This window comes from Crocodylus siamensis, chromosome 7 (genome assembly GCF_052110815.1).
Source record: "Crocodylus siamensis isolate JL-2025a chromosome 7, ASM5211081v1, whole genome shotgun sequence".
NCBI classification, from domain to species: Eukaryota; Metazoa; Chordata; order Crocodylia; family Crocodylidae; genus Crocodylus; species Crocodylus siamensis.
In genome coordinates, this window is record NC_143401.1 from 74,060,675 (window position 1) to 74,080,224 (window position 19,550).

Genomic DNA, 19,550 nt, shown 5'->3' on the forward strand with positions numbered 1-19,550 from the left:
GTTTGGTCTCTCCTATGTATTTTCCATCAGGGCATTTGGTGCATTGGATAAGATCTATTGCATTTCTGGAGGTGCGGCTCTAAGATCCAGAAATTCTGATGGTTCTGTTGTGGGGTGTAGTAATTGTGGGGGTAGTGGAGATGTGTTGGCAGGCTTTACATTTCTTGTCATGGCATGGTCTGGATCCATTTGGTGTGTTTTGGGCCAACAGAAATTTCTTTATGGTAATGAGGTTAGCAAGGTTCAGTGCCTGTTTGAAGACTAGAATGGGTGGATTTGGGAAGATCTCTTTCAGAAATGGGTCTTTTTCTAGTGTGGGTTGCAATTGTTTGAGGATTTTCTGCATAGGTTTGAGGGAGGAGTGATATGTCATAACCAGTGGTGTTTGATTTGTGGGGGTTTTCCTTCTGTACTGTATCAGTTCTTCACATGGTATCTGGGTGGATCTTTCAAGCATGCAGTCTATCTCTCTGGATAAATAGATCCATAAGTGTCCCTGTTGAGTGAAAGCCTTCTTGAGACTTGTGAGATGGTAATCCAAGTGTTCTCAGTGCAGATCTGATGGTATCTGAGGGCTTGGCTATATATTACAGGTCTTTTTGGTGTATTTAGGGTGATTGCTGGTTCTGTGCAAGTAGGCCTACTGAATTAATTTGAAAGAGTTCCATTTTAGTGCAATAGACTTTTATTAAAACCCTTATTTTATTTCAGCCCTGGATCTTTGTTTAAAATTCTAATGGTTTTACATTCAAACAGCTAATTTTGTAAGAAGTTACACACTACTCTATTTTCATTTACATTTGAATACATTTTAATTATAGGACCTAAAATACTTAACAACAGTCTAATTATATTATATACAAAAGCAGCAGAATGTTACTTTATTTTAAATGTGCAAAAAGAATATCTTCAAATTACTTAATCTTAATTACTTAAAGACTTGGTGCAATTATGAGTAGAGTTAATTTGTTTACTAAAATGATTTGAAGGTTCCTTTCATGTGAAGCACAAGATAACAGAAAGGGACCTATTTAGGTTTTGGATAACACATGGCTCCCATTAACCTCAGTGGAAGCTGAAAATCTCCATCTGAAGGTAAATATGGGCTCAAAACTGTAACTAATCATATCAAAATTATGTTTTCCCCCTAAATTTAAGTGCTCAATTGTCAAAATTATATGACATTTTAGGAAGAATTTGTTTAAGATCAACATTTTGTAATAGATAGTCAAGTTTACCTTGGTGGGAAGAAATGGAGGTTTTTGTCTGATAGGTTTTCACTGGTCATCATCAGAATTGAGACTTGGCTGTCATCTTGCTGTATTTGGTCAGTGTTGGATATAAAGAGTATATTAAAGAAAATGAGCTATGATCATTCTTGAGATTAAGAAGTCTGTAACAGGGCAAGGAACAGCCCTGTTTCTTTGGTGCTACAAAGTTGTGAGTGAGGAGGAGAGTCGGGTCAGGGACAAGGCAAGGATAATTACTTAGTAGACACAGTTGAGAAGAGGGATCGCATCCGGGGTGAATGTTGCCTGATTAAGAGCCAGTGGCTTAAAGTCCATGGCAGGGGGCTTTTCTTTGCCCCATGGGGCATGGTGTGAGGAGAGTCAATGGGAAAAGTCAGGAGCGGCAAACCCAGTGCTGGAATGGATCACTGATAAGACTGGCTTACCAGCTGATGGTAACCATAGCAACCGGCAAAACAAAGAGGTGAGAGAGAGACAGAAGGGAGATTGATTCTCAGGCAGAGAGAAGGTTCCATGGAGGAAGAATCTGATAATACCTGCAAAGGAAGGAAAGAGAGTGAGACTAGAGGTGAGCTGACAGGCTCAGGAGAGTAAATTGCATAGCAGTGGAGGGTGAAGGAAGATGGTGCGCTGGTAGCTATGAGAACAGCCGGGGTTATCCACAAGCTGTGGGGGATTCACTAACAAACCAATTTACTTTTATACTGCTTCTGGGGTGACTTACCACACCCTCTCCCACTGGGGAATTAACTTCTTATTCTTCCACCAGTTCAAGGCATGGCAGGAGAGCCCCAAGGAGAGATTTCGTTATTCACCCCAGCATAGTCATGAAGTCTAAAGATTAATTTCCTATTAGGATGCAATTTTTACTCAGTCACCACATGTACTCAAGACTCACTCAGTCATTTAGTGCTTGTTTACCATTATACTGTATGAAGGAACGGCTTCATATTCTTCAGCCGAGGAATGGCCTTTTCATGACACTGACTGTGCAGTATCTCGAGACTACTGTGCAATAGCATCGCATCATGCTTTCTGCCATGCCACATTACTGCACAGTAGTCACAGACTGCTGCACAGCCAGCATCTTGTGTAGCTGCAGCCAGTGATCCTTTTCCTGATGGAACGTTTACAGTATTCAACTGTAAATGTTGGTACAGCTAAAGAAAAATAATTTTATGAAAATTCCAAAATTGTGATAGTAATAGAGTACAAAGTAAAATGATCTGTCTATACGTGTCCTTTCAACTATAAATTAAAATACTTTGTTGCATTCCTTTACTGTTAGAACTGTTTTCACTATAGTTTTTAGTGTGAAAATACATGAAAGACTCATGTGTAGAAACATCTTCTATTACCCAAACCAAACGAGAGTGCATCTCTCATGGATCATAGCTGATTGAATAATATTTAGTATTTTCATCAGTTTCAGCTTCAAAAAAAAATCTTTGGGGATTCTAGAAATTGGAATTTAAGGTTGATGGATCATATTACAGAATATTATGATTTGGGGAAAATGAAAATTGCTAATGCAATATAAAAGTCATCAGCATAATATGAAGAGTGACAGTGCAATACTTTTGCATCCACTAATAATATATATAACAACATTTAGTGCAATTTAAGTGTAATACAATTACTGCAGGGACATAATATGCTAGGACTAATTGCATTATTGACTGACTGATGTAATTTATTAGCAGAAAAGTATATTTGAATGTTTTCTCTCTTCAAATAGTTCAAGTTAGAGCACTTCGGAAATAAAAATGTTATTACATTCAATGGTTAAATTCTAAATTGGGGGTCTAAAGTTAATTAACTTCAGTGAGACCTACAGCACCTCTAAACATTGGACCACTTTTATTAAAATGACAAAAGTAGCAATAAGTACTTTACTTTTAGCATCCAGCTTTGAAAAATGTTGCCAATATGATCACATCTTTTGCCCTTTAATAAAGTAGGGCTTGAAAGAATAGATGGCTTGGTACAGATAAATAGTAGAGATGAGTACAAGCCAGAACTGAACTTGCCCAACTCTGTTGTTGCTGTTGAAATCCTGGAATCTGGTGTTTGCCTACCTCCAGTTTAAATCTGAATCAAGTTGTCAGAGTTCAACTGTTATTGTCACCACAAGTTTACTTATGGTGTACACTTCCTCAGTCCAGGTGCCTAGTTTCTCTGAGCTATATTAGCAAATGTCCTTGGATCCCTAGTAGACAGGTGTCTGCATCACAAAAAAAAGCCCTCGCTCCCCTGCTTTTGATATTTCTGTTGTCCTGAAGTTTAGTCTCTAATTCATTTAGATCTGTGCAGAACAGCACCATTTCATTTTGACTTCCATTTCACCATTTTGAAGAGATATTGTTTCATTTCAATGTTTTGTTTAGTTTAGTTTCAAAGCACTGTTCCATTTTGTTTTGTTGAAACTGTTTCGTTGTTTCGATGTGTTTCATCGTTTTGCCCATAGGCTATAAGAGCATGAAACTGCCTGATTCAAATGAAAACAGCAGGGAGGATAGACTCTTATGAAGCCACAAAGCCTGCAAGGTTTCAAGGAGATAGGTGCAGGGATTTCTGGGAAACTGCACCTCAAGATGGTGACAAGCAAAACTCGTGACATGTATGACTTTGTGTATGTGTTAAGGCGCACCCTCACTGGCACTGTGGCCCCAGAGCACTGGGATTGGAAGGGACCTCAGGGAGGGATCACAGTCACTGGCCAGCTACACAGTCAATATCAGAGCAGTCCTTCCTCGCTCTTCCCTCTCCCTCTCCTTCCTTTCTGTTTCCCTGCAAGCAAGCCCAGCTTTAGCTTTGCAACTCAAAATATTTCAAAACTTTTTAAATGTTTTAACTGCCCTTGTTTCATTTTGAGGCTAGTTCAAAACATTCATTAAATTTGATTTCACTGTTTTGAGCTTGAAACAAAACAGCTGGTGAAATTTCGCACGGCCCTATCATCTATTACTGGGGCTATTCCCCACAAAGGTAATGTCAAGACGGAGCAGTGTGGCTTATGCTACCAAGAAAGCACTTGGGCATGAATAAACAGTGAATTTTAGTAAAAAGTTGTTTTGTAGAAAAATTATTGATTTCTGGACTAAGTAAAAAATATATGGGCCTGATCCTCAGAAGGTAGGATGTAGATTGGTGTACCTCCACTGGCTTTTAACTGAGCTGTGCCAAAGTGCACTTGATGAGGAAATGGCCCTTATGTGCCTCTGTTTGAAGTTTTAAGTACATTGTTCATGTTCTCTCCTGAAATAAACACAGTAATGCTAGATGCATGGCAGTGACCCTTGTAAATGTAATAGCTCACATAATGGTAATTAATTATTTGGAAACAGCTCTTTATTCCTAAATGATATATTTCTGGAAAATGGTTATCAGTTCATGCAAAGATTTTTTTGAACAGATAGAGAGGAAGGTTCTTCACTAGCAGGTCATGTGATATGTGATAAAAAGCCAAATTACTTCCCCTAGGAGTGAAGTTATGGGATGCTTGAGAACATAAAAGGAAGATTATTGTTGACCTTTAAGCTTTTAAGAAAAAAACACTAACATGGCTTTCTCCAGTTTCAACTCTGAAATCTTCACTCCTTGACACATTATATAGAACAATGCCAACTGATGCACAGTGTAATGTCTCAATTTTCAATTGCAGTCTTTGATCATAGTCTAGTCATACTATACTTCCACATAAATGCTTGCCATCATTCCTTCTAAAGGATCTTCAAGATCCATCCCATTTTAATAACTATATAAGATTTGACTTGGCTAGTGTCAATATTGCATACCGTATAAAAGAGAAATTCTATTTTTGGGGGAAATTTTCTAAGGAAAGTGGAGGACTGAAAAGCGTACCCTTCTGTATGTGTTTACTGACTTATTCCTGCTTCATTTTCTTACATGGGTAAAGAACAGAAGATTCCCAGAATGCCAATCAGGAGAAGGTTGATGTCGAAGAGAAAAATGTGAAAACATCAGCACATCAGATTGTGCTTCCTTTAGAGGAGCGCATTACCCATTTCCGAGATATGCTTCTGGAGAGAGGGGTAAGAAATAAGAGTGATTAATATATTCCTTATACGTTTTGAAAAAAGTATATGCAATATGACAACTATAACAAGCAAGCTATATCTCTAACTACCACATTAATCAAGAGGTGTTTTTTTTTTTCTCTTCCCTCTCATGTACACAGTTACTATATAGAAAGGAAATGACATGAAAAAAAAATCAGAAATAATCGTTAAGAAATGTGACTGGTCTAAACCTTGAAATGAATAGCTTAAGCATTTTGGCCATGGTGGTATTCTGAAATTGTATTTTGGGTTTATTTGGTGGCATATATATTTTCAGACAAAAATACATTATTTGTCAAAGAGTATTTTTTTAACCAAAATATGTAGGATTATAGCATAATCAACATTCGACAATATGGATGAAGTATATATTAATGTACAGACAGAATAAATTAGTTATATCAGGTTATTTTATCAACCACATGGTTTGAATGATAGGATATTTACTGATTTTGAAAGGGACCTGATTTTTGTTTTTTTAATACTGAAATTAATGCAGCTATATTCAACTACTCACAAAAATGTGGTTAGACAAAAATGAATTAGACCAACACACCTACAGCCTACACCCCTGTAACACAAAAGTGTTAGCATTTATTCAACTGATTCTATATATAGTTATTTATGTCCATAAAATTTTATCCATATGATTACAAAATTAGGCCCTTAGTGTATGTTCTTGTTTTCTTAGTGATGAATTTGAGTGTTAACTCGTGGTAGAAGTAAGCATCAGACTTTTACACTCTAATCCTGCAAACTGTAGGTATGTACATTTACAGGCATGCATGTTACCCCATGAAATTCAAAGGAGGTACTTTGGGAGCACACTGGGATGCTGCAGGCCTGTGCTGTAGCTTCTTTCCAGAGAGAACATTTTATGGATGTTCACTCTCTCAGGAGAAAGTCTCCTGGGAGTGACTTAATCTTGGTTGTTCCCAGGTTATGTTTTCTGGGAGAAGCCATGTTTGCTTTAGGAGAAAAATCTTGAACATCTGTGGTCATAGTTTCTTCTGGGATCCTAGGGCAATGGTGACTCTCCCAGGAGAAACTGAATGTCTGTGTTTGGCTACAGATGCAGGGCCTTTGCTGTCTTCTGCATCACTGGGACAGTTTAGCAGCAAATGTTTTTCATAAGATATATACAGTGAGGGTATGATAAAATGGCAAGATTACATGATTAATGCTAAGCTTAAGGTAAGGTCCTGGAGCTTACAGGGAGGAATGAAATTGACCGTGGAAGGTTCTATATGTAGCAGCCTGCAGAAGGAACACTCCAGGAGGAAGGAATTTGGAGGAAATTGTTCGATGTGTACATGGCAGGAATGTCGACTACTTTTGTGGCATTTCATAAATCATTTTCTTTTAACTATTAGTCAGCACATGCTGTGTGATACACAGTGCCATAGCAACAAAGTTTGCAGTTGGGACAAAGCCCCCAGCGGCAGCCCACCCTCACCCCGTGCATAGATCTGAGTGGTACACCCCCCCCCACCACACTTGCCTGGGAATGCATGCAGCAGTGGGAGCTGCCCTCCTCCTGTCCCTGCATGCCCACCAATGAAACCCTCATGGCTCCAGCCCACACCCCGCCCCAGCTGGGCAGCATCTATTGGTGCCCCTTTATTTCAGTGGCCAGGGCTATTGCCCCACTCGGCCCCTCCCCTTGGTATGGCACTGGTGATACACAATATACCCAACCCAGTTTCAGACCAAAACTCACAATACAAGATCCCCAGTTGTTTTGGAAGGGTAATCTCCACTAATACAGTGGTCTCTTCAAATTATGTGACTTCTTTAGCTTGAACATTAGACACTTGTGCTTTTATGTCCATAGGTTCCCAGGGTCATTCTTTACATTTACAACTATCATGTTACAGAAAGAGGCACTGTTCATAACTGTTATATTAACCAATCCCTTTACATTCTATAAGTCAGCTTATAACTTTGAAACTTCCTGGCTTCCAGTGATTTCTAGCAAGAAAGCCAATTCATTTAGACCCACTTTGCATCATCAAAGGTTTCTTGTTTGATTGTTAATTATTCTGTTTTAATTATACTTCACACACTTAATTTTTTAGTGATTTACTCTGCTTTGTAATTAGGTGAGGTGATTAGAATATTTTATGTTACTCCAGAGTTTTCTTTTAATGAACTAATTAACAGTGATGATATATAAGATGTCAGAGGCAGGCTAGGGATTTAACTCATATGTTTTGAGGATCTCACATCATAAAATTTTCTGCACAAAGGTGAATCAGAAAATAGAAGACCTTTTCAAATCTAATATTTTGGCCTGGCCCCATTGGCCTTATTGGGTTTAATGATGTTTCTAATACTGGGAATTTTGTTGCTAAGGAAAATACTCAATTGATAACTGAACTAATGGAAGTAAAGTAAGCGAGCCGAAGTCAATGGATGGATACTGGTAATTCTGCACCAATGGAGACAGAATGTATTGTTTGGCCATCTTAGACAATTCCCTGAAAGCATGAAGAACCACGGAGATATATTTGAGGACATCAGGAAGCCTTTTTGGAATTTACAGTTTATTAATATTTACTTAGTTTGTGGTAACACTTAAAGCATTGATCCTTTTCATTAACAGATGGAGACTGCAACTCTCACAAAGAGTACATGGTCTAAAAAGACAAGACGAGGATTGCCTATTAGAATTTTCTCTTTTCCATAGTTTGTGTATATACGTGTTTGGAATGAGCTGACTTTTTATACTGTTACCAAATGTCATTGGTTCTTAGCAGCTCAAATGTAGCCCCTTTTAGAAAATATGTAATGATGTAATTTAGGATTTAATTACTTTTATGGGAGTCAGTGGAATGCTGGGGTGCAAAATTTGGTGAACAGTGCCTCAGTAACATCTGTGGAGGGCTCATGGAAGGAAGCATTATGATTGCTACACAAAGTATAGTGCCTCTTGGGTTATAGATATCAGTTCTTTTGTGTACTCATGCATTGACAGCCATGATCTGACTCATACTGATTTGTGATGTGGGACTGATGGCAAGATGAATTGCTTAAATGAAGTGAACTTTTCTGTTTGATTTATCACGGGAATGTGTATTCCTATTTCTTATGCAGAATGACCAAAATGGTTATAGCTTGCCTATAGCGAGCAATACTGATATATATTGTGGCACTGATCAGAGAAATGGCCAGATGCATATTATTATTCCTACCCACTGAGGAACAATTCATTTCCCAGCCACTTTCAGAGGTATCATTAACTATCCAGTGTGTTTTTGACCTTTCAACTTTGCTTTTCCAGTACCAAATCCAGGCCAGAAAGTATTTTTATTTAAATAAATAATATTTTCCCCTTTATTTTAGAAGTCTGTGATTATGTAAATGATTTACATATGCAGAAGGAAAGTTTTAAGTTTATGTAAACGTAAAGGAAATGTGCCATTAAGTATATATAGGGCCCTACAAGATTCACAGTGGAAGTGTGTGGCTCCTTTAATATTTCAGATTCCCCTGCACAGCCCCCCTCCCCCCACTGCTGATTGGTGGAGGGACCTGACTTGTAGCTTAGTTCTGACTAGCAGGATGAGCTGCAAGCAGGGCTCCTTCACCAATCGAGCAAGCAGGGAGGGCTGCAAAGGAACCTGCAAAATTAAACCTGTGCAGCCCACATTTGCAGTGAATTTGTTATGGCCCTACCTATATTTAAAGCACCAGGGAAAAAAAGGACTGGAAAAAAAAGAAAATAAAAACAGGACACAAGATAAAAATAAATCTAGTCTGAAATGTACTTGCAATCTACCACAGAAATACAAAACTAAAGGAATCTATAATAATATTAGTAGCAATCAGTAGTCAGAAGATCACTATGTAGGTAAATAAAGACAACAGAATAAAAACATTAATATGAGGAGAAGCTGAAGAGGGGCAGATATAAAATAAAATTATAAAATAACATGAAAAGAAAATGAAAAAAATATTTAAATTTATTCAAGGAATTGGAAAAATACATTTTTTAATTATATGTTCATTTTCTTAGGGTTTTTTTTTTCACTTCAGGCATGTTTTACTAAACTTGTTCAAGAAAACCTCTTAGCAGAAGTGCCATTTTGTTTTCTCCTTTTCTCTTATGCCAGTTAACAATTTTCTTAAATGTTTCTCTTACTTCAAATTTAGTTGTCTTCATTCTGATTATTCAATTTATTCCTTCCAGAAACTTTATTCCTAAATTGCATATTATTTTTTCCAAAAGCACTTTTGTAACATTAATGCATTGTGAACATTGCCTAGTAACTTGGCTTTACAAAGCTTTAGTAAAGATATTTAATGCAGATACATTCATGTATTTCTTAGGTCTCAGCATTTTCTACTTGGGAAAAAGAGTTACACAAAATAGTATTTGACCCACGCTACCTTCTACTGAACTCTGAAGAGCGTAAACAGGTGAGTTCAGAAGAGTATTAATAATGTATGTAACCTTTCTGATCAGTTTTTGATGCCCAACAATTACCATAGCATCTCAATGACCCACAAACTAAAATAATAATAATAGTAATAATGTTGTTGTGTTGTTGTTGTTATTATTATTATTATTATTATTGACAACAGCAGTAATCACCTTATTTCATCTTAGAAAGTAGGATTCATAATTTAATAGAATTAAAGGTATATGTGTTTAAGCCTGTAGACCCACCTAGCTGAGGGCACTAGCTCTCCATAATGGGGTGTTATGAAAAGGTGAATTCTTCCATATCTGCTTGTAAGAGATGCTTGTCATCCAAGAGAGGTTTTGGAAGTTTTCAAGTGCATGCTAGACATGCATTAGTTTGGGATGATCCTTTCTTGACCAGTGCTGGACCTGTTCCTATGGCCCTATTCCTATGATTCAGAAATGATATTCATTTCTGTTCAAGCTGTATTTTTGTGAATAAATGGTTTTAAGAGCCTGAGGAAGGTGGGAGATAATGGTTTTACCTTTTGAGACAGAGAAATATAGAACTCAGCTTCTTACAGATATCACTTGCACTTCTAATCCTATTGTGTAAGTAGTTCCTCTAATGGCTTCAAATAGGTATCAAATAAGATAATGGAGAAAAGTGAACCTTTTGGGACCCCATAAGTGAGGAACTGAAGGTAGAGGCACCACCTTCTCTATGATATAGAAGGCATAAGGACATATAGCAACAGTACTCTTTTATATGCATATATTAAAACACTTTAACACTTTAACTTATACTTTCCATATGAGTTATTTTCAAATTATATTTTATTAAAATGGTTTTGTAATGCATGATTGTGAAATGAGGAAAATGTTTAATAAAGGTGATAGTAGTAAACAGGGAGACAGGATTATTTTGCAAGAGAGCTCTGCCTTTCCTCCAATGACTCAACAAGGACAACACCTAGACCTTAATCAATCTATCAAGCTTTATTGCTTCTTTTGTGTTATCAACCATATACATGATTTACTAAAAATATATAATGAACACACCTAATAAAAACATATCATATAGACCTTACCTTGAAACATTGCTGACATGGACCTCAGTTGTGGGGTATATTAAATGCTCAAGGAAAAATGATTATGAAGAATAAGGACTTTACATAGAAGATCAAAGTTGTGTTAATGTTGGTACTGAGAAAGAGAAAATATTCAAGATAAAAAGTAAACTAGAGGATTAAAATAATTGGTGACATCTACCAAGCGTGATTAATTGGACCAGTTGGAAAGAGATGTGACAAAAAAGTCCTATATTTACTGATCTAAGAACTGAATCAAACTTTATTCATTTGCATCTGGAAAATATGCACAAACTATAAGCCAGTTCAAGCATTTTTAAGGACTATTACCTAGATAGTTGTAATTAATGCAAAATCATATCAGATGTTTAAAGTTTTAGAAGATTTGCTGGATAGAAATATAAATGGAAGGACCTGTTGTTCTATGTCCAACATTTTCTTTTATAGCTGGCTTTTGAATAATGGATTTGTAGGTATTCAGATGTTTCAGACTGTTCTGTGTATTTAGACATTACTGTCTTTGATTCCATGTGACCTGAGAAAAGAATAAAAATAGATCACTGACTTAATTAATCATCATGCTGATGTATTGTAGAAGAAATTACATATGCTGTCATCAGATGCATGGAAAGTTTTGCTGTGAATGATGCTTACTGATGCCCTATTTTACGTGGAAATTGAGTTTGTGGGAGAAAAATAATCTCTGCTATACGTCTGTGCAAGTCTTTGACATTCAGAAGATTAATTTCCATGCAGTCTTTTGAATTATGTAAATGAGCTAATGTTTTGAAGACTCAGAGCTGAAATCTGGCCCTACTTCTATGATGAGTTCATGAAGACCACATACAAATTAAAAAGAGGAACCTAGGCTATGGCTAGTTAAACAATAAATTATTAATGTTTCCTCTTTCTTCCCTTTTCTAGCTTGAAAAGGGCAGGAGAGAAATGGCCCTAAGCAGAGAGGGCATGAAAGCATTTTATCCACACATCCAAAAAAAAGTGTTTCATGACTCTAACATGTGTTAAGATTAGTTGGATCATGATGTGAGCCCTGCTTTGTATCTCTGGGTAATTTATCTGAGGCTGCCTGAGGAATGGAAGTATCTTTTACTGAAGAATAGCAGTTAGGTAGGTTTATTTATCAATATTTCCCAAGGGGTTATTACCAGTTAGAGGAAAGATGTTATAGTACTTAGATTGAAAATAGAGTGAAACTTATGCCAAGAAACTGTGAAAAGCATTGTAGTAGAAAATATATTAGATGGATTTATTATAGTCAACAAGTACTGTCATTTTGGAGAATCACTTCTCGGAACATTAATAAATAAATTGTTTAAGAATTCTATTATTGTTTGGAATTCTCAGATGACAAAGAAGAATTTAATATTTTATTCTTGTCTTTCATTTTCTTTTTACAGATGAAATTCAGACAAGAATAATTATGTGTTATAGCAGAAGCTATAATGTACCTTATGCCTTAGCAGGGGAAATTAATGCTTTTTGAGAAGCTATTTTTGATGTTTTAGTATTTCTAGAAAATTTTGCTGTATTGTTCTATTAATCAACCCCACACTTCCATGTTCAGTTTTAGGAGACACAGTTTTTCCCCTGAATATAGGTAGATAAATACAGATAAACTGCTTTTTCCCTGTCCCCCATTTCCCTTCCCCCACCCGCCCAAAAAAGGGAAAAATTCCTCAGCAGAATTGAATAATCAAGGGAAAGTTCCAAAGAATTAAATCCATAAACATACTGGCTAAGTACAGACAGTCAAAAAGCATGATGGTGAATCATTTCAGTCTTTGCAGGTTAGTTTAAGATGTATAGATTGAACCAATAAGCAAGTGAACAGACATTCAGTTTTGATTCCAGAAATGCAGTCACATGCCTGTAGAAGCTGGGGGTGCTAGAGAAGTCTTCCCTGCTCAGGAGAAACAGACAGTTTGGGCCAAGGCTAGCTCATGTACCCTGCAATGAAGTGGGGGAGGGGGTTTGTGGGGAAGGTGCAAAGCATCCTGGGGTGTTGGGAGACTGTGAGTTAACCTGAATCTGGAGGAGATCTGAACAGAAGTTCAATGAACTGATTTAACCTAACTCAGTTAAGTTTGATGCTACATCCATCCTGGTTTATCTTAAACCAGTTTTGGCCATTTTGAAAATTGTTGATGTGCACTGTGTTGCAGATTTGAACCAGTTTCTGATCACTTATACCAGTTAATATGTGATTCTGTCCCTAGCCACTGAAATTAAAAAGTATCCTAGGTACCAAAGAAAAAGTTTCCCAAGGGTCACAATATTCTGACTCCACATATAAAACCTAAGGGCGATTTTGATGTTTTTTTCTGTGGGAAAATAAACGTTGACTAACAGCCAGAACAATACAGTGGCATGATTGATAGCTAAGCACTTTTTGCAGTAATCAAAACTGATCATAGTATGTTTCCTAATATTGATAACATGGTGATAGAATTTGCAGTGGCAATATTACTTAGTTTTGCGTGCCTCATTTCTGCCCTACATGCACTTACTTACTCGCCTTCTAAGAGCACATAGAATCAATTAATATATGATTTGGGCTTGAGCTACATGTTAACTCTCTCTTTTTCCATTTTTAAATTTGAATGCTTGCAGAAACATTGCTTCCTTTATGTAGGCACAAGATAACAATTGGAATTACCTGCCAAATTAATTTTTTGCTTTCTCTTTCCTGTAAATATGTTTGCACATGTAAATGAATGGGAGGTCATCAGAGACCTACTTTAGCTAGTTTACCTTTTCCAGTACAAACAAGGAACAGACACAGTGCTCCTACAAATAGGTATTTTAGTGTTAAACAGTTATAGATATTTCAAGGCAAAATACTTGATTTTTATTTTGTGTTTCTTTATAATGCAAACTAAAGAAAGGGCCAGATTTTTAAAGATGTTTTAAGGTGATTATAGATGATGATTGGTACCGAGGGGAATTTTCAAAACTGCCTACAGATGTAACGTCCATAAATTTTAAAGGGAGTTAGGCAACAAAGAAATCCTACCGGGGTGTTTCTGCACCTTTGTGTGGCTAAACATGTTTACGTAGCTGGCATACAGCTCTTCTACTGGCATCGATAGCTTTGTCTGCTTGTGTGCATCATGTGGAAGCCCATGTGCAAGCTCAGTGGAAACATGATTCAATTTTTCTTTGTGTAATGGACATGAAATTGCTGCTTAACATCATGGACACTTTTCTGGCCCACAGTCAGGAGTTAAGATAGGTCAGGAAAGGTGCAGATTTCAAACCTAATAAATGCAATCTGTTTGACAGATATGAGATGGAAATGTATAATCTTATGAATCTTATGAATGTTGAGCTGTGCACAGGACTGGTTACCTGTACCCCTGACAGAAGGCTGCACTCTGTATTTGAATGCAGACATAAACGCCCCAAATAGATATTTTTCCTGTGAAACACATTATCAGGACTTAGGAGTAGATTGTATAGGTATGTGGGTCAGCAAGTGTCAAGTGGAGTGCAGTTCTGGAATTCTGCAAACCTTTAATCAACTATGTGTATGGCAAAGGAACTATTAATAAATATGCTGTATTTTGTCTCCTTTTTCCTGAAAAGATATTTGAGCAGTTTGTCAAGACAAGGATGAAAGAAGAATACAAAGAAAGGAAAAATAAATTATTGCTAGCCAAAGAAGAATTTAAAAAACTGCTAGAGGAGTCCAAATTATCACCAAGGTATGAAGCTTCTTCAAAAGAAATGGGTTTTCACACATTTTAAATTAAAGAAACTTTTTAAAAATTAGATCATGATCAATCTTTTAACTCACTGATGTTTTACTTGTAATGTCTATAGCAAAAAAAAAAAAGTGTTTTATGGAAAGTAAGAGGGCAGTGGCTTATTTATTCTTGTTCTATCTCAATCTATTTCCCCCTAGCCTCCATGAAAATCTGTATGTCCACATAGTTAGGGACCTACCAAATTCATGACTGTACAATTTTTGTGGAAAATTCAAAATCAGGTGGGCTTTGTGAAAAATGGTGGTCTCTGCAATTTTGATGGGCTTACTGTAAAGGAAAAAAAATTACTTACCAGCAAACCCTACAGTCTTGGAGAATGGCAGATGGGGACAGGAAGGGGGTGGGCAGAGGGAACAGGGGAGGGAGGGGGAGGAAGAGGGCAGAGTTGGAGTGGTTGGTGGAGGGGGGCAGAGGCCAGATGTAGAGGGAGGGAGGCCAGGATATGTTGCTTGCAGCAAGAAGCAAAGTTGCTTCACAAGCAGCTGCACTGAGGCCCCAGGCTAGCTGTGGCAGGCAGCCAGGAGGCTGCACCAGAGCTTGTGGAGCCCTGGGCTAGCTTGTTGTGTGCTTGTACCCACCACCAGTAATTAGCTGGGCCAGGGCTCCACAGACCCCAGTATAGCCTCCCAGCTGCCTGCCCCAGCCAGCCTGTGACCCCAGTGCAGCTGCTTGTGCAGTATCCCTTCTAGGGGATGGCCTGAAACAGTGGTTGAATTACCCTGATTTCACCCACGGAAGCCATTAATACATGCTTAATAACATTTGGATTAACAGCTTTCCCTGGCTTAATCAGGGCAATGAAGCTGCAATTTCAGGCAATCTATGGGGAAGGGCAGGTCTGTGGGGCCTTTCAGCCAATTAGAGGAATGGGGATGCCCACTCTGCACTCAGCCCACAAAAATGGTGGCTGGCCCTGGGGTCTGCCCACAAAATCAGCCAGCCACCTCCTTGAGTTTGGTACACCCCTACCCATAGTGAATGTGAAGTAAATAATTTACCCATGTAAGCACAGCAGGATGCAAACTACCCAGCCCCCAGCATTTAAATAAACACATAGTAGCACATAACATCTCCAGTATTTTTCAGTTCACGTTATAGATCAGTACATTTCCCTACATGATGATTCTACTTTACAAAGGGGTTTGGGATACATGAAGTCCCTTTCTCCTCCATTTTTTATGCTTCTGTTAAAGAAGATAAAGCTACAGTGTTCCTTTAGGTATTCATATTTGGACAGTCAAATGCATTTGCTATAATTTAGACATAATAGAGTTTTCCATTACAAGATATAGCAATAATAGAAATTCTGATATACCTCTAAGAAGGGTAGAATTCACCAACTAGGTGCAGCAGTGAAAATTCATTTTAGCCATACTGTAATAATGATTTAAGATAATTAACTCTAAACTAATTGCTAAGCAATACATTTACAGCGTATAAGAATGGGAATACTGATTAATGCAAGTAAGTCAAGTAAATTATGGAGTAACGATGATTTTGATTTTGGAAGAGGCAACAGAATGGAGAGATTGACTCCCTTTGTCAAGTAGAGAACAATCTCAGTAAGTCTGACACAGCAATATGAAACGTAACAAGTAAACCCATGGTCAAAGAATCTGAATCTGTAGCAACAAGTCTTTTAAGCGCTGCTTTACTCATGATTGTTTCTTGTCTGCAGAACAACATTTAAAGAATTTGCAGAGAAACATGGCAGAGATCAGCGGTTTCGACTTGTTCAGAAAAAGAAAGACCAAGAGCATTTTTTCAACCAGTTCATACTTATTCTTAAAAAGAGAGACAAAGAAAACAGAATAAGGCTCCGGAAAATGAGATAAAAATTCTGGAAATCTGCAATAAGCACACAAGTCAATACTGTGACTGGTGGAGAAAATAAAAGGAAGAAGCATTTTTTGTCTTTTTTTGGTTAAAGGTCCAATAACGTAAAGAAGAACCAGATATCCTGGAGAAAAACCTTTTCATATTGAAGTTCAGTGAACACAAGTTAAATGTATTAAGGTTGCTCTGCAGGAATCTGTAGGATATTTAGTTCTCAAAGAATTAATGTTTCATATTGAAGCTCTCTTTTGTATAACATTCAGAGTTTGATGCATTTCTAATTGCCATGATATGTCAATCCCTTAATTGTTTTAATTATGCAAATCACTTGTAATATACACAAATTATAAATCCAATGAAGATTTGTAATTAAGCAGAAACAGATGTCATCCATAACAATCTCAAGATATTGTCATCATTTAAGGGAATTATCTAAAGCAAATTTTTGGCAACTTTATGCATTAACATACATTGTTTAGAAATACAGTGGTATTAAGGAATTCATTACTCTATGTTCATATGTCTATGTCTAGTTTTCTGAGTAAAAGTAACACAGTATTAATTGTTGATCATAGTGCAAAAGTGTGAAATTATTGATATATGTTCCACAGAAAAACTTCTAAATTTAAAAAATGGCTGTGACTGGTGCTTTCAGACACAGAGATAAGAGCAACATTTCTCATAAAAGTTACTATAAAAAGTTATTTTGTAAAACCATATTAATATTTGAGTTATTTTTATTGTATGCAGAGTTTGCATGATATTTTTTCTCATCATATTTGTATACACAAATATTCTAACTTTTTTTAATTAATAAATATTTTAAGCCAATTAACTTTCAGCATTTAGTTTCTAACATTTGGAAATTTTAAACAGAATGACACAATTCTGACAATTTATTTTAAACTAATACATATTTGAGGAACAGGTAATTTATACATAAACTTCCAACACTATCAACAGGAGATACAAGCATGCTGAAGACAAAAAAAGACCTTGTGATAACGAAAATCACATAAATCAGATAGCATATATCAGCAGAACTCCAAATTTCCATTTTATGCTGGCTTTATGCGTTCTTTACAAACATTGTGAGTTAAAATATACCAAACCTAATTGGATTATGTTTTATTATGACCAGATGCTTTGTAGGTTTCCTTTTTTTCCTACTAGTAGTTTGGAATTTTCTCCAAGTAATGGTAAGTTTTCTTTAGGTCTGTGCCACATGTTTCTTAAACAATAAAAATAAAACATTAAAGTGTAAATAATGGCCCCAAAGGAATTTGAATAGACATTTAAAAAGAAACCTGAACGTTTTAATATATGTGGAACTTCAGTGAGCTAACTTTTTAACCAACATGTTAATTACTCGCTATTCTGGGTTTTTATTTCTTTGGGGTATATATATTTTATCCTTATTTGTTCTTTTAACTTTCCTTAAGCTTGGTTTTGGGAATGTATCTAATAAACCATATGCAACTGAGCAGCACGCAACAAGTGGAAGATATAATCTTGCTGCCATTGAATAGCAAAATCCTCATTTATTCCCATAAGAAGAGGATCTTGCTGAAAATTCCTACAGGTATTGAACACCATCACTTCAGATATTCAAGAAAGTGAGGATTTAATACTTTCAGAACAGAGCTGGAGTCCAGGACAACAGACGATGATCCTTACTTTGTGATTTATCACAGATAGACCAACTGTATAAAAATGATCTATGTAACTATATATGTACCCTGGGGCTTTATAACAACCCATTCTGCTCTAGCTTTGCTTTGATAGGTATCCTGATGTCATCCAAAAACCCTGATGTGCATTTAACTGTGTGTTGCTCAGAGTTACATGTGAAGTATCTTGCCTAGAGAGCTGAAGTTCACTTGTAAATATTGTGTGACTGTACAGTACCAACCACTAGAAGTGCACACGTCTTATAGGTTCTTATAGGTTGTGAGGTTTCCCGCTGAAACTAAAGGGAGATGCATGGAAATAATGAGGCCTCATTTACTGAGAGAGAGAGACTACCCTACTTCCAGTGATTTGCACTTGTGTTGCCTTATGTTTAAAATGTATGTGCATATCTATATCCTATGTTGCCCTCACCTTTCCAATATAAATAAAATGATTTCTTGATTTTTTTTAAGATTACTTTTAATTTAAACATTTTTCGGCTTTCTTGGAAACACTTAATACCACCTGACTGTGCTAGTTGGTGATGATAAGAATTAGAATCGATCTCATTCTCTTGGGGAAGTGGAATGAAAAGCAAAAATTAAGAACTGTAAATTACGAGTATTTTCATTGCTGTGGTATTTTTGTACAAATAAGCGCTGGAAGTCAGTTTTTTCTCTGTTCTGGTATTCTTCATCTGGTGAAACTCTTTTAAAATTGATGTAGTTCAAGATTTATAATGGTGTATCTAAAAAAAAGAAGTCATATTAGAACAGAATTTAGCATATTAATAGCCGCACTTATAAAATAGGATTTTTGCCTTGACAGTATCTTTTGAAGATTATACATTATGATACAATCTCATCCAACATAATGCAGCGCTGCTTATACTATTTATTTCATCTGTGTGCTCAAACACCTAGCCTGACCTCATTTTAGACACTCAAATAAAAACATCTATTCTCCTACAAGGAATATAGCTCTTTCCCACAGACAAAAGTTGAAAAAACATAAAATGACTTTGAGATTTGTCTGTTCAAACCTCCATACCCACTGTTCTCAATATATTGTCCTGCAAGAACAATTTACTGTAAGCCATCATCAGAATTGTTCTCAAAAATGTTTTTTATCCCATTTTTTTCTGTAGCACAATATGAAATTTAACTAAGTTATAAATACAAGACAGTACTATATTACTCCAGAGTAATTGTTGCAGTTAAATACAAATGTAGATGCTAACCACAGGCATAAATTGCACCAAGCCAGACCAGCCAGCCAGGGACGAGATTCCTGCCTGCTGCCTAGCCACATGGCTTCAAACTTCAGTACCTTCATGCCCCAGCCAGCAGGGCTGACCACCATGCTCCCTGCCAGCCCAGACCTGCTCTCCCACCACTCGAATTGATGCTGTCCTGGTTGCATGT

At 36.7% G+C, this 19,550-nt stretch overlaps 1 protein-coding gene across 2 annotated transcripts in view; it reads left to right on the top strand.

Moving 5' to 3' along the window:
- TCERG1L (transcription elongation regulator 1 like) overlaps positions 1 to 18,548 on the top strand; it is a 239,138-nt gene extending 220,590 nt beyond the window's left edge. For both annotated transcript variants that reach the window (XM_090057211.1, XM_090057212.1), the window contains exons 10-13: positions 5,170 to 5,305; positions 9,665 to 9,754; positions 14,438 to 14,556; positions 16,298 to 18,548. In XM_090057211.1, the coding sequence (XP_089913337.1) occupies positions 5,170 to 5,305; positions 9,665 to 9,754; positions 14,438 to 14,556; positions 16,298 to 16,454 (502 nt within the window). In that variant the 3' untranslated portion in view covers positions 16,455 to 18,548. The remainder of the gene's footprint in view (positions 1 to 5,169; positions 5,306 to 9,664; positions 9,755 to 14,437; positions 14,557 to 16,297) is intronic.
- Positions 18,549 to 19,550: the final 1,002 nt, after the last annotated feature.